Here is a 14149-nt window from a genome sequence, read left to right on the forward strand (position 1 = left end):
CCTATGGAACACTTCTGGTATCTTTTATTTCAGCTCATGAAACTTGGGATCAACACTTTACATGTTATGTTTATATGTATTACACAGGCACATGCAAGTTCCTTTTTGAAAAGTTTGAAAACTCAGACCAAAGCTCAGTTATTTAAATGGCACCACAAACTTGGATTAAATGTAGTCATTTTCCGAGGTTGTCTGAGTTTGAGGCTATAATACAATGAACTCAGTGAGCCTTGCCTTAGTCGGATGCCATCCAGAATGATTCGAAACATCGAGCACGTACACATCTGTGATAACAATATGCTAATCAATAAACCATCATATTGTGATGATCTCGTGAAGGCTTCCTTCCAGGAAAACCCCTCCATTCATTCAACTCTACAGTGAAGGATGTCCTTGAGAGCAGAATAACATCCTGATTTACACTGGGATGAAGTGAATGTTTTTTTTGTAATCGGCCCTCCTCCAGTCAATGAACAGAGGAAACCACATCAAAGCACTTGGGTGGTCTCTGATGTTGGCATGATAGTTTACCTTGGTCTCAAGGTGTGTGGTTTGGGAATTGGCTCTCGACCCCCCCTTACACTTTCTTTAAAGGGTCGTCCGTTCACTGCTCTCTGACCGTTACCTGGAAATGCATTGAAAATGTGTTTTTTTTTATGGGCGAGAGGTGGTATCTAAAGCAGGTATGACTTCTGCCATGTTGGCCTGAGATAGTGACCTGGCATTGTATAGAACCATGGCTCTCCTTTTTTGACACGTGCATTAGGAGTTGCTAGACCCAATTAGATGTACCCAGCTGATGTCTATTGTGTTGTTGTGGTCATTATAGGGAAGCAGTGCTTCTTGGTCCTGCGTCAGCAGCAGTTTAACGTGCAGGCCCTAGTCGCCGTGGGGGAGCGTGCCAGCAAGCAGATGGTGAAGTTTGCCGCCAAGTGAGTACAAGACTGCATTTCCTGGTGGCCCCCGACAAACAATGGTGGGAAAAGCTGGATCCTAATGGGCTCCCGATTCATTTTCACACATTCTGAAAGAATTGTAATTTTTCCGCTCCCGACAAAAGGGTCCACTTTTTCAGATGGGATACAGTACAGAAGTGTTTAATGGAGCCGTTCCTGCCCAGATAAGAGTAGATACAATATATACAGTACATCAAAGTTGAAGAGGTAGTTAGGAGCCTGAGCATCATTAGTCATTCTGGGGTCAGAGTCAAATTAGTCCATTACTGGAGCTTTTTATGAAAAGCATAACAATAAGAGGATACTGTACTTTTCCATACCAAGCATGTGATATGTTCTCATCTCTTTCAGTTGACTTGATTGCACCTGACAGTAATGAATGACTCGAACACTCGTTACAAACTATGAAGTGTAAACGGGAGGACCGGATAGGTCAAACGCCACTTGTTTTGTGATCAGTAAATCAGTCCAATACGCTTGGAATGTGGAGACAAACGTCAAAACATTAACTTTACTGGAGATACTTTGGAGACAATGTCGCGTTGGCTAGCAAAGAGATTTGTGATGGCTAATTAACGGTAAATAAGTGAATTGTTTAAAGTTAGACCCACGTTTAGCCAGCAAAAATGATTAACAATTAACAATCACTCCTACACTCTTATTCTAGTTGGCAGTGTCTCCAGTTGTTTACATGTAGCGATTGTGACGCACCTTCCATGCGTATTTGGGGCGGCAGGTAGCCTAGTGGTTAGAGCGTTGGACTAGTAACCGAAAGGTTGCAGGATTGTATCCCCTAGCTGACAAGGTACAAATCTGCCGTTCTGCCCCTGAACAAGGCAGTTAACCCACTGTTCCTAGGTCGTCATTGAAAATAAGAATTAGTTATTAACTGACTTGCCTAGTTAAATAAAGGTAATAAAAATGAATTCCACTTAATGTCACATGTTTGCCAGACCCCAGAAAAGCTCTTACCAGGTCTCAGCCACTTGTTGGTTTCCTGCTGAACTAGGTCTATGTCAGGCTTAGACTGGTAAGGAAGGAAACTGACCACAAATAAAGGCCACACAAGTTATTTAGGCCAAGGCTTAAGTCACACTGGTCCACCTCATTGATGGAAACCTCTGACCAGGCTTGTAAGTTGTATCAGAGTGGTTTGACCACTCTGTTTCCTCTCAACCTTTTGTGTGTAATGATACAATCTGAAGGTTGCTTCAGAGCTGGCTCGTATTCATTAGTGCAGGCCGAAGCAAAACTCTTTGCAACCGAGAACAAAAACATGCGTTTCTTATTGGACAAATTCAGCAAGGCCCCTGTTTTGGCCCATTTGCTTTCGCTTGGTTCCTAGTGAATACGACCCTGGTTTTTACTTCTTTAAGGACATTAATGCTCTGGCTTGATCTTGTCTTATCAGATTGTGTGTTTCATAGAAATCCTGTGGTGCGATTCCTCAAATGATTTGGTTCCTTTTTCCTTTGCTTGTGTAATGTCATGTGGTTTGATGTGGCAGTTGATTGTATTGCACTTATTGCATGCAACCACTTAGCCCATGGATGGCTCCTTCCCAAATAGCACTCTGTTCCCTGCATAATGTACTACTTTTGACTGCTCTGATCAAAAGTAGTGCACTATATAGGGAATAGGGTGCCATTTGGGATACTACCCATTTGATCCATGACTAAGCATCAGTCACAAACCAGCTTCTATCAAAGCACACTCAGCATCTATCAAAGCACACACTTGGCCCTAACAAGTTGTTCAAATCAAGCCTCTTAATGTTCTATGTTCCTTGAATTCTATGGACGCTTAGTAAGCTTTGCATTACAGGAGTCCTTTCATATTCATCAAGGTTGATTGAGGTTAGTGGTGACATATAGAGAAGAGCTTGCAACACCTGTCACATACAGTATTTAAACTTCCCCATACAGAGTTAAATTAGGGTTAGGGTATCCTCTGCGTCCCCGTCAACAATTTCCTCTACGTGTCTCGTTTTACTTTCTCTTACTAGAGCGCGTTAAACAATGCATTGAAATGTTTCACATATCTTTATAATATATAGTCCGTTGTTCGCTAAGACTATAGTAAGTAGCCATTTCTGAGCCAGAGCGGTCCATAGGATCTCCTTTTTCTGTATTGTGAAGGCAGCTTGATGTACAAGTACAGCCCGTGGACAAGACACTAGTCCGGTCAATCAAAAGCATTACTTGTATGACTTATTAGTTGATGGGCAGTGTTTATTGTCCCCAGGCAGGCTGGTAGGATGTTTGAGGGAGGAGGTTATTAATGTGGGCTTTATTTGTCTAGCTGATCCTCGTAGTGGATGTCTGTGACTGAGGCAGCTGCAGAGGACTGACTGGGATCACCATTCACCACTGTCCTGTCTCTCGTTACTGCTTTTTAATGAGAAGAGGTGAAGGATTACACTGGGATTGTTCCATCTGGCTCCATGCTATGTGACAATTGGTATTGATAGCTCATCATATTTCTATATGGCTCTGTTGGATCTAGAACATTGAGAAAGGACAGCGGTGGCCTGTTCCGGTGTTCTCTCAACATGTCTTTCAGATAGTTGATTAACCTCTGTCTTTTTGTTGTGTGGCCACTGGTGTTTTACTGTAGTTCATATTGGTGTCTCATTATGTTTAAAACATTTTTTTTTTTACACGTTCTCCCAATAGACTGATTCAATCAAAAGAATATAGGAAATATATCTGTCAATATGGTCATATTGAAACCATCCAAACAATGTGATCCTGTGACATTTTACCTCAGGAAGAGTAGTCAGTGTTATGATTTGTTTTATTATTATTATTTTATCCAAGTTTCCCCCCCTCCCCCCACACACACAAACACAATTTCTCAGCTTTTGAAACACTTCTGTGACTGTTTGAACTTCAATCAGGGTTTTGAATGGAAACTTTCAGTTCTCAGCTAGCCTCCCACTTGTTTGACTCCAATTGAACTGTGTAGACTTCTAAGCGCTGTGCTTCTCATCCCCCCCGCCTGTAGCATCAACAAGGAGAGCATCGTGGACGTGGAGGCGATGGTGAGGAAAGTGGAGCAGAAGATCGAGAGCTGCACTCAGCAGGATGTGGAGCTGCACATTGAGAGGGTAGGGCTGTCTGATGCTCCGTCTGACCACACCCACATTCCAACAGACTTACTGTGATGAAGGGACAGCCATTGACTCTCATTATTAATCAGAGAAACTACTGGTTAAAAGATAACTGTATGAGACTTGATTTGCTTTCTGATTTTGGAATTGTGGTACTTTCCTTTCCACTCAGCAGTTCAACTTGGAAAGTACCGTGAATGTAGAGGTACTCTTAACTGTAAATCTATTTGAACCAACATCTCCCTTCTAAAAAATAAATAAAACTAAATCACCTTCCCCCCCTGTCTCAGATTTTTGTGATCAGCCAGGCCGAGCCTCGTCTGCCCCTGCAGCTGGAGGATTGTGTGAGGCCGGATGGAGAGGGGGATGAGGTGAGGATGAGGGCCAGGGCTCTTGGGCCTCCCGCAGGCAGCCCTTTGTAGCTGATCAAATGTCAAACTCATTGCATTCAGAGATGATCCTCTCTTCTAATGCTGTTCCAGTTCAAACACAGATACTGGATGAAAAATGCATGACTTGGTCCCCACACTCAATGCCTGTGGCTGTTGTTTTGGAGTTGTGTTGGTCCTATACTGCCATGTTCTCGGTCGGTGTCTGTCTCAAGGGTCGTCTCTCTCTAGTGTGGTACAGTTCAGAGACAGCTGAAGGGTGTCGGTGTTTATGCCATAAGCGAAACCCAGCTGCAGATGCGGCCCAGGTGTTGTCTGTCCGTCACTAAGTTACAGCACCTGCCGTTGGGGAGGAGACTCTGGGCTGGGCCTGTCTGTTCTGTCTGTCCGTTACAGCACCTGCCGTTGGGGAGGGCTGGCTCTGTGTCTCCCTGTCTGAGCAGGATGTGTGAACTGTGTTCAAAGGCTGTTTTAACCCCACGTGAGTTCCAGGAAGCCTGACAACCTTGGGCATTGTGTTTTAATATTTAGGAGCTTCTGTGCTCTTTTAATCTTTTGTATGATTGGAATTGGTCGTATTCAAACAGTTCATTGGTGATTGCATTGTCTGTATCTGTTGGGGCGGATAGTGGATCTAAGGTGTTGGGTAAGATCTAGGTAATATCGTCCCTAAATAGCCTCTCAAAGCACTTCATGATTACAGAAGTGAGTGCTACGGGGCAAAAGTAATTTAGTTCAGTTACCTACTCTTTTCTAGGGTACAGGGACGATGTCGGACATCTTAAAGCCAGTGGGGATAACAGACTGGGACAGTGAGAGATTGAATATGTCCGTAAACACTCCAGCCAGCTGGTCTACGCATGCTCTGAGGACTGGGCTGGCAGCCTTGCAAGGGTTAAATGTCTTATTCACGTCGGCCACGTACATTGGGAGCACACAGTCCTCAAGAGTGGCAGGGGCCCACGTCGGTTGCTTTGTTGTTTTCCTTGAAATGGCTGAAGGTGTTTAGTAGGGTTGGGTGCTATCCAGATTTTCATATAGTCATACCGTCCTCCTCACATACCGGGATTTACGGTATTACCGGCTTAGTACATAAGGGGTCGCCAAAAACGCAACAGCCCATTGGGTGTCTATTTCCAGAATGCTAACTAAATTAGCACATGTAATAGATCATTTCCATGGAGGCTCATAGCTTAATATGCTAACGAGCTCAAACTAAAATAAACGTAATGCTAAGACAGGCAATCCAGCTTATAAAGTTACACATATGTAGGTAGGGTCTAACGAGTTTGGTCATATACAAGTGAATGTGAACGAGAGACATTGTGCTAATGAACAAAGTCTTGACATATGCTTGTCTGAAGGAAGAACAGTACAGTGTACACGCTTTGTCTGTGTGGAGTATGGAGTCGTTAGGGCAACGGGCCTGCCGGCTCTGCTCGGAGAAGAGGGGGGAGAAGCAGACAGGCCGAGAACAGAGAGGAGAAAAAAACTCAAGGAAATCAAGCAGTGGCAGCTGTACAGATAACTCGTCCAATGGGCTTGGACTTCTCAAACACGGCAGAAAGTGAACACTATATAATGCCCCGTCACCTTATTTATTCAGCCACTTGCTTCAACTTAGAGGTTGTCAATAGCCGGCTACCACCGGGTACTCTCTCTATCCTGCACCTTAGAGACTGCTGCTCCATGACCATAGTCTTTGAACACTGGTCACTTTAATAATGTTTACATACTATTTGTATATTTACTGCTGCACTACATTTTATTATAATTTTTTATTTTTTATTGTGTGCTATCCTGTTCTATTTTTAAACCTTATAGACCTGCTTTGTTTAAAAACAAACAGACATAGATATACACTGAGTGTACAAAACATTAAGAACACTTTTTCTTTCTAAGATGTAGACTGAACAGGTGAATCCAGGGTGCGCAACTCAGTATTAGGAAGGTGTTCCTAATGTTTGGTACACTCAGTGTACTGTAGGACACACAGAACATTTTATACATTTTGAATATCACACTGTAGGCACAGTTTTCACACTTAGCTTGTTTCCGATGTTCTTCAGATGTGTTAAGTACTTCAGTGTTTTGTAATGTGGTGAAATGATGGTTGTGTGTCTCCTCAGGACGGAAGAGCGACGGTCAACCAGGACACCAGACTGGACAACCGAGTCATTGATCTCAGAGTAAGTTCTACACAATCACTCATAAGCCAGTGTTACCTTCTTCGATGACAAATTAATTACACAAAAACGAAACATAATGAGTTTTATTGGGTTTTGAAGACATTACATTTGTATCAACAGATATTGTAATGATGAGATGCCATTTGTGACAGAATCGCAGGAAGGCACTGAGTTAGCCTGCTTGTAGAGTGCAGTATAGAACTGCAGGGATTCGGGAAGGAAAGGGTTGCTAGAGGTCTCATTGTTGTGCCCTGTTCTGAGGCGCCCACACTGATGTGGCAGCAGCAGGAAAACAGCTTTAGCGCTCGCCTCAGACTGGCTTTGTCACAACACCTGCTTCTACACAATGTCTCTTTGAGCTCATGGACTTGGGCCTGTTATCACAACCACACTTAAATGAACAGTAAACCCATAAAGCGGTTTTCACACAGACCCCAAACCCGGCTCAACAATCAAGGGTCAAAAGTAATGAAACGGCTCCTAACACACCAGGCTGGGGTTTTCCAAGTTGTTGTGAAAATGGAAGGATTAGTTCCCAGAATTTTCATTGGAACTCCCTTTGAGAAATAGATATACTAGCTAGACATTTTTGCTGAAAATAAATGGCTGCACTCTAATGAAAGACAATAGCAGTAAGTCACAATCTGAGTGGTGGTGGTGGCGTGTGACCAAAACCACAAGCCATGGCCCGTTAGACACTTGTTTTGAGAGCTTGAATGTCAACGAGAGTGACGCACTGAGCTATTTTGCTCTCACTCTCTTTTATACCTTCCACCCTGGTGTGAGGATGTCGAAAGAGAAGTGATCTATGATGACACCACAGCCCCGCCCATCTGCTCACAGTAGAGGTGTTTTACACAGGAAATCCTTGAGTTATGTAAATACTTTTGATATGTCAGTTCCTACTCAGGCTATCATAGCAGTTGGTTGGCTCGCCGGGTATGGTATTTGTCTAGTGTTTTTTTCTAGGGTTCTTCAGAAGTGTTTTTATTCATCAGAGCAGTAGTTATTTTCTGACCTCTGTCAACTATACATATAATCCATGAGCTGGGGGGGGTTCATGGACTAAAATATCAGTTGACCATTTCTAACAGGGCCCTGAACTAAAGTCTGACTGGCCCAGAGTCATTGTCTGACAATAGGATAGTCACAGAAAACTCCCGTTCAGGACTTTGGGAAAGTCTAGAAGATAGAAATGTGAGCCTTTTTTCAATCAGGAGGTTCATCAAAGTGCCTGACCCTGGCTTTATGTATATGCATGAAGCCAGATAGAACTGGTTGAATAAATCCTTACTAATAACACCAGTCATATTAAGAAATGAGTCAACTTAGAACTAAGAGCACACCTATTCACAATGCTGTTTGTAGCCCAACGGTCATAGGGTTGGGGGGGTTTTAACGGTTCCTCTGCTCATCACAGATGTTCTGTGTAATACCCAGCTCATTGACGTGCCTCATCACGAGTTGTTTTGATGATTGGGTTATTTTCTATGCAACTAAGTTTACCTCTGTATACAACCAGATTTCTCAAAGCTGATTTTATATGTGACTATATGTTTGTATGTGAATAGAGAATTTCAGATTAACTTGTTTGCCAATGTTAGGTTTTAAAAAGAGAACAAAGCTTTATATCTCATGTTTATTTTCTAAAGGCTGATATTAGTGTGAAATGCACCCTACTCTAACTTGAATCAACGGCAAAAAAATAAAAAGGTAAAATTGAGTGTTCCATTTGGAAATAGGCCAAGCCTTACTATTTCCACTCCCTTTAATGAAATGAAAGGTGTCGAGACTGTATGAGGCAAGATGTGACTCAAAGCAGTGTTATTGACTCATCTTTGGCATTGTGTAATACCTCTGTTGACTCTTGTTGTTTCTGCTTGTTGCTCCTCTGGTAGACAACAACCAGCCAGGCCATCTTCCGCCTGCAGTCGGGAGTTTGCCAGCTCTTTAGAGACACCCTGACCAACAAGGGCTTTGTGGAGATCCAGACCCCCAAAATCATATCAGGTACCACCAACGTGCCCCTGTGTCTCAGACTGGACATGATTTGTCAATTAAAAGTTTAAAGGCGAACAATATTGGCCTTTAGATTCCTACTTGACTTGTATTAAGTACAGGTAGTAGGGAAGACGAGGTACTTTCCCACTATTTTGTCTGCAAATTGCAAACTGTCTCAAGGATACATGCTCTTTCATGTTCAGATGGGTTTGGGTAATGGAAGGTGGGGAGTAGAGTGTGAGCAGTGTAGAAATTCAAGCTCAAAAGGCCATTCATTCCTCTATTGCTGATAGGGTCTCTAGTTCACATACCCTTGAGATAATTCACAGTAGGATTACTGTCTACCAGTTACCTTGTGGAGCAGTGCCGGCTCGACTTTGTCTGGTCATTTGTGCTCTTATTGATGAGCTAAACTGCACTTCACAAGTGTGAGCACATAATGAGTGAGCGTGTGTCATATTTTGTAGCTATAGAAATAAGCTTTAAACCAACGTAAGACATAAGTGTTGTTTACTGCTGTACATTCCACCACATCACAACATGTACTACCTCGTGTAGTGTACTGAGCTGGGGTGTAACAAGTGTTCCTTTCACTTCCTCAACTGTAGGAGCCAATGAAATAAGCCCAGCCTGGCATTGACACATTTAAAATTGCCGCCTTTTTAGGTGCAAGCAGCTGTGTATCAACAGTGTTTACTACTCAAAGAAAAAACGTATTTTCCTCTGCCAACACCCATCACACGTACACTGTACAAAATGTACTCTGTGACCACCCTTCTGTAAAGGACAACACCTTTGTCAAATATGGCTCATACGTAAATTAGAGACATGCTCCAGAAATGTGGCGCCTACTAAGTTTTTTAAATTTTTAACCTGGATGTGTCAATGTTAGTGCTTTTTGAGGTTCATTCGGTTACAGTTAGATTCTACAAAAAATAACCACAGGTTTCGGTTTCAATCTTCTTCTTTTTTTACATTAAATACAAGTTTAAAAAAAATCTAAAATGAAGGTTAGTGCCCATTACTGCTTATTACTTATTAACCATAATTTATTCACATTACTTTATTTTATTTGATGACTTTATTATTTAATTCCTAGTCATCATCTCATCTCTATAGAGCTGCTACCTATGCTGTCTGACAAAATCACAATTTTAGAAGTTCTTAAAAGTAAACAAGGCATGCTTTTATGACTACTGAATACCAACTATCAATCACTTATATCAGGTATTTTCGGGTAGCGAAGCAACTGCTTTCTGTCCCTCTTGATTGCAAGTTTTCTCCCCTGTCTCCGTGTCTTCCTACACTGTTCTTATTATAGCTCAATACAGACCGCACAAGTAGGCAAACGCGCAATGGATTATGGTCATTGTTGTTACCACGTTTTCTGCCTTAAACTATGTAGAATATTGGCCTGTTGGAAACTACAACTCCCTACTACATATCACAGTTTAGGCTTGATCTGATTTATCTCTACAGAAACTGCACATTGAGCTCACAGAAAGAAAAAAAACATAATGGAATTCAAATAATTCTACCGAAGTCGGTAAATGAGTTTAAAAAACAAAAAAATATAAACATTTTAGAGAGTGAGAGAGCAATGAAGTTGGGCACATATCTGCTGTAATACGCATTTTCCGGGGACCACTTTTGGTCATGACCGCTACTTTTAGAACTACTAGCTAAAAGTACTGTAGAATCTCTTTTAATGGTTAATAATTGGAATCAAAATCGAATCAAATTGTATTTGTCACATGCTTCGTTAACAGCAGATGTAGATTAACAGTGAAATGCTTAAATTGTTAGGAAATTGAATTGTCACAAAGGTTAGTTAAAAAATATTATTTTGGGTCATGTGTTGCTTCTCTTCTGAGATAGTTTGACTCAAAGGTATCTTTCTCCTCTCTAGCTGCCAGTGAGGGTGGCGCGAACGTCTTCACTGTGTCCTACTTCAAAACCAGCGCCTACCTGGCCCAGTCTCCCCAGCTCTACAAGCAGATGTGTATCTGTGCTGACTTTGACAAGGTGTTTTGTGTGGGACCAGGTGAGTCAATATCTAGGGCAGAACCTGTGGTCTAGCTGTAATGCTTCCCGCCAGGCACATATACTTTACTCCCCCCCCGGAGACAAGGGTTCCATCCTCGCGTCCCCCTTACTTCTGTGTTCCTGCTGGACCGTCTCTCCCCTTTTGTTTCAAGCCATCTGAATAAAGTGTCAAATATAAAAATATATATATTGAAAAGACAACATCTCTAAGCCCTTCACCTAACCCCTTTTCACTCCCCAATGAACACTATCCAATAATGGGAATGAATGAAACTGTTGTGTTGAATACATCAGTCACTAGTTATGTAGTCAACAAACAAACACTATTCAGGAAAAGTGACCTACACAATATTAAACCTGGGCGGATTACCACATATACACAGATTATTTCATGCATATGTAGATGGTGTTGTGACTGCGCACATGTTGAGCCATAGGAAACATTTATCTCACTGGCTTGTGCTTGGTTGCATAATGTCCCCAGTCTCTTCTCTGTGAGGTAGCTCAACAGGGACATCACCTGGCCAGATCCACACATAACCAGGGGAGTAATGACTTCTCCCCACACTGCAGTCTCGTATGTCTGGTCAATGTGCCCTGGTCGAAATAGTGCACTATAAAGGGAGTAGGGTGCCATTTGAGACGCTGCCTCCGATGTCTAGTATACCTCTGGGGTGATGGATCTAATCCTCTTAGTGAAATACTGATATACTAACTGAAGATGTTCTCCGTTCCAGTGTTCAGAGCAGAAGACTCCAACACCCATCGTCATCTGACAGAGTTTGTAGGTCTGGATATTGAGTTGGCGTTCAACTACCACTACCACGAAGTGATCGAGTCCATCACCGACACCATGGTGCAGATCTTCAAAGGGCTCCGAGAAAGGTAAGATGTTGATGCACTTCTAACCCATATTTGCAAGCAAAGTGAATGAGTACGGTTGAATCTTTAGAGGGCCCATTACAGGGCTATAACTGGAACACATGGATGACGCCCTATAGAAAGTACACCGCTGAAAGGGCACGGCATCGATGTGTATGTTCGCTCGCCTGTTTGTTTATGTGTGTGTATGTTGTCCAGGTTCCAGACTGAGATCCAGACGGTGGGGAAGCAGTACTCCAGTGAGCCCTTCAGGTTCCTGGAGCCCACTCTGAGGCTGGAGTACACGGAGGGCGTGGCCATGCTCCGGGAGGCCGGGGTGGACATGGGAGACGAGGAGGACCTCAGGTCCGTGGCGGGTCAAGAGTTTGCAGCAGTGTTACGTTTACGCATGTTGTTGATAACACCTTCAAGTAAAGTTCAAATAAAGACGGCTTTGCTTTTAAGTCGGGAACTGATGTTTTTCTTGTTTATCTTTTAATTGATCTAAAGTCAATTGTTTAACATTTTTCACAGCACTCCAAATGAGAAGTTGCTCGGTCGTCTGGTGAAAGAAAAGGTATGTTATCATGCCATTGACTTCTCGGGGGTAGTTATATTACTCTCTGGAGCTACAGGTAGCTGCCCAAATATTGGAAACACTTGAGTAAACAAGGGATACAAAGTGTATTGAAAGCAGGTGCTTCCACACAGGTGTGGTTTCGGAGTTAATCATGTATAAAATGCTGGGTAGGCCATTATTTTGGCTACCATGGCTATGCCCCCATAAGATAACAAATCACAGGGCACGAGTGGTCACTTAATGGTTTGATGAGCATGAAAATGATGTAAAGCATATGCCCTGGCTGTCTCAGTCACCAGATCTCAACACAATTGAACACTTATGGGAGATTCTGGAGCGGTGCCTGAGATAGCATTTCCCACCACCAGCAAAACACCAAATTATGGAAATTCTTTTGTAAGAATGGCGTTACATCCCTTCAATCGAGTTCCAGACATGGAATCCATGCCGGCTCGTGGTTTCCCTATGCCCTATTAAGACACGAAAGTTGGCGTTTCCTTTATTTTTGGCAGTTACCTGTAGGTACACATGCAGGTCATATCTAGCTGTAAAGCGGACTAACTCATCTCTGTTTCCTTTCTGTTAGTATGACACTGACTTCTATGTGCTGGACAAGTACCCCCTGGCTGTGAGGCCCTTCTACACCATGCCTGACCCCAATGACAAAGTATGCGCGTCACTAAACGCACACACACACACACGCACACAACACATGCTCATGACACCATTGTGGCATTCACTGAACTTGTTATACGACTGATGTTTCCTCCTCAGAAATACTCCAACTCCTACGACATGTTCATGAGAGGAGAGGAGATCCTCTCTGGCGCTCAGAGGATCCACGATGCCCAGCTGCTCACTGAGAGGGCCATTCACCACAACATTGGTAATTAGACAACTCTGCCTTGTTATTCAAAGCGGCAATATTTGTCACTCAATAAATCATGCTTCCTTCCCTCCTCTCAAGCGATTGCTAGAGAATAAGCATATTTTTACTATGTTACGAATTCACTGGTGGCTGGTGCTGATATGTAAAGTGTTGATGCAGATCTGGAGAAGATCAAGTCCTACATCGACTCTTTCCGTTACGGAGCTCCCCCACACGGAGGTGGTGGCATTGGTAAGACATGAAATACTTATTCTAAACCCATACCCTCTCAATATGAAATCCAATGTAAATATATGCTAAATATACTCATGGTAAATATAGTCATTATGAAAAACATTGTAAAGGTACTCTAAATATACTCATCGTTAGTGTACTGTGACGGTGACGGTGAGTTCTCTCCCTCAGGGCTGGAAAGAGTCTGCATGCTCTACCTGGGTCTTCACAATGTCCGCCAGGTCTCCATGTTCCCCCGTGACCCCAAACGCTTGACCCCCTGAACGGCCATCGCCACTGGAGACAGATGCAGGACATGGGGAATCTATATTCATCTCCAAAACACCAGACAGAGTTGAGAAATTAGTGCCACGACACTGAAGTGCTACTGCGGTTAACAAATAGAGAATCAAGCCAGGGTACTACTACGGTCAACAGTATTCAGTAATAGAAAATGACACATGAAGAAATAGATTGATAATATAAGGGAGAAAGAGTCTTAATACACAATACAGAAGTGGAATATGATTAAGGGATGTGTTGGCTTAGGCTCACCTATGCATTACTTACCTTGTGTTGTATCTCTTAACACTTTTCTATGGGGTCGATCAACTTTGATACCAGTCTTTGTCACACTACAGAGGTATGACTAATAAATAATCATGGTCTGCTGACATTTGTTGTAATTGTTTGATGTTTTTAAAGTAAAAAGTATTAAGAACTTCAAAAGCACATTTAATTTCTTTACGTTCTTTTATGGGAGAAACGACCCCTATCGTATTCAACACATTCTTTGCTATAGAGAATGTGCTAAGGTGCTTGCTTTTCTCCACTGATTCATTCGGGCGTTTTTATCACTACAAGCCTGGTTACTTGAGAAACAATGTAGAAGTCTTTTGATTACCTGTGGGGA

The 14149-nt window shown here is 42.6% G+C and overlaps 1 protein-coding gene across 2 annotated transcripts in view; it reads left to right on the forward strand.

Annotated features, from left to right (window-relative positions):
- Positions 1–13912, forward strand: part of LOC115138755 (aspartate--tRNA ligase, cytoplasmic-like) — a 30316-nt gene extending 16404 nt beyond the window's left edge. For both annotated transcript variants that reach the window (XM_029675986.2, XM_065003140.1), the window contains 13 exons: positions 830–932; positions 3963–4065; positions 4359–4439; positions 6587–6646; positions 8545–8656; positions 10557–10691; positions 11431–11578; positions 11774–11920; positions 12089–12131; positions 12721–12801; positions 12909–13020; positions 13183–13254; positions 13429–13912. In XM_029675986.2, coding sequence (XP_029531846.1) covers positions 830–932; positions 3963–4065; positions 4359–4439; positions 6587–6646; positions 8545–8656; positions 10557–10691; positions 11431–11578; positions 11774–11920; positions 12089–12131; positions 12721–12801; positions 12909–13020; positions 13183–13254; positions 13429–13520 — 1289 coding nt within the window. In that variant the 3' untranslated portion in view covers positions 13521–13912. The remainder of the gene's footprint in view (positions 1–829; positions 933–3962; positions 4066–4358; positions 4440–6586; positions 6647–8544; positions 8657–10556; positions 10692–11430; positions 11579–11773; positions 11921–12088; positions 12132–12720; positions 12802–12908; positions 13021–13182; positions 13255–13428) is intronic.
- Positions 13913–14149: the final 237 nt, after the last annotated feature.

Source organism: Oncorhynchus nerka, linkage group LG1 (genome assembly GCF_034236695.1).
Source record: "Oncorhynchus nerka isolate Pitt River linkage group LG1, Oner_Uvic_2.0, whole genome shotgun sequence".
NCBI classification, from domain to species: domain Eukaryota; kingdom Metazoa; phylum Chordata; class Actinopteri; order Salmoniformes; family Salmonidae; genus Oncorhynchus; species Oncorhynchus nerka.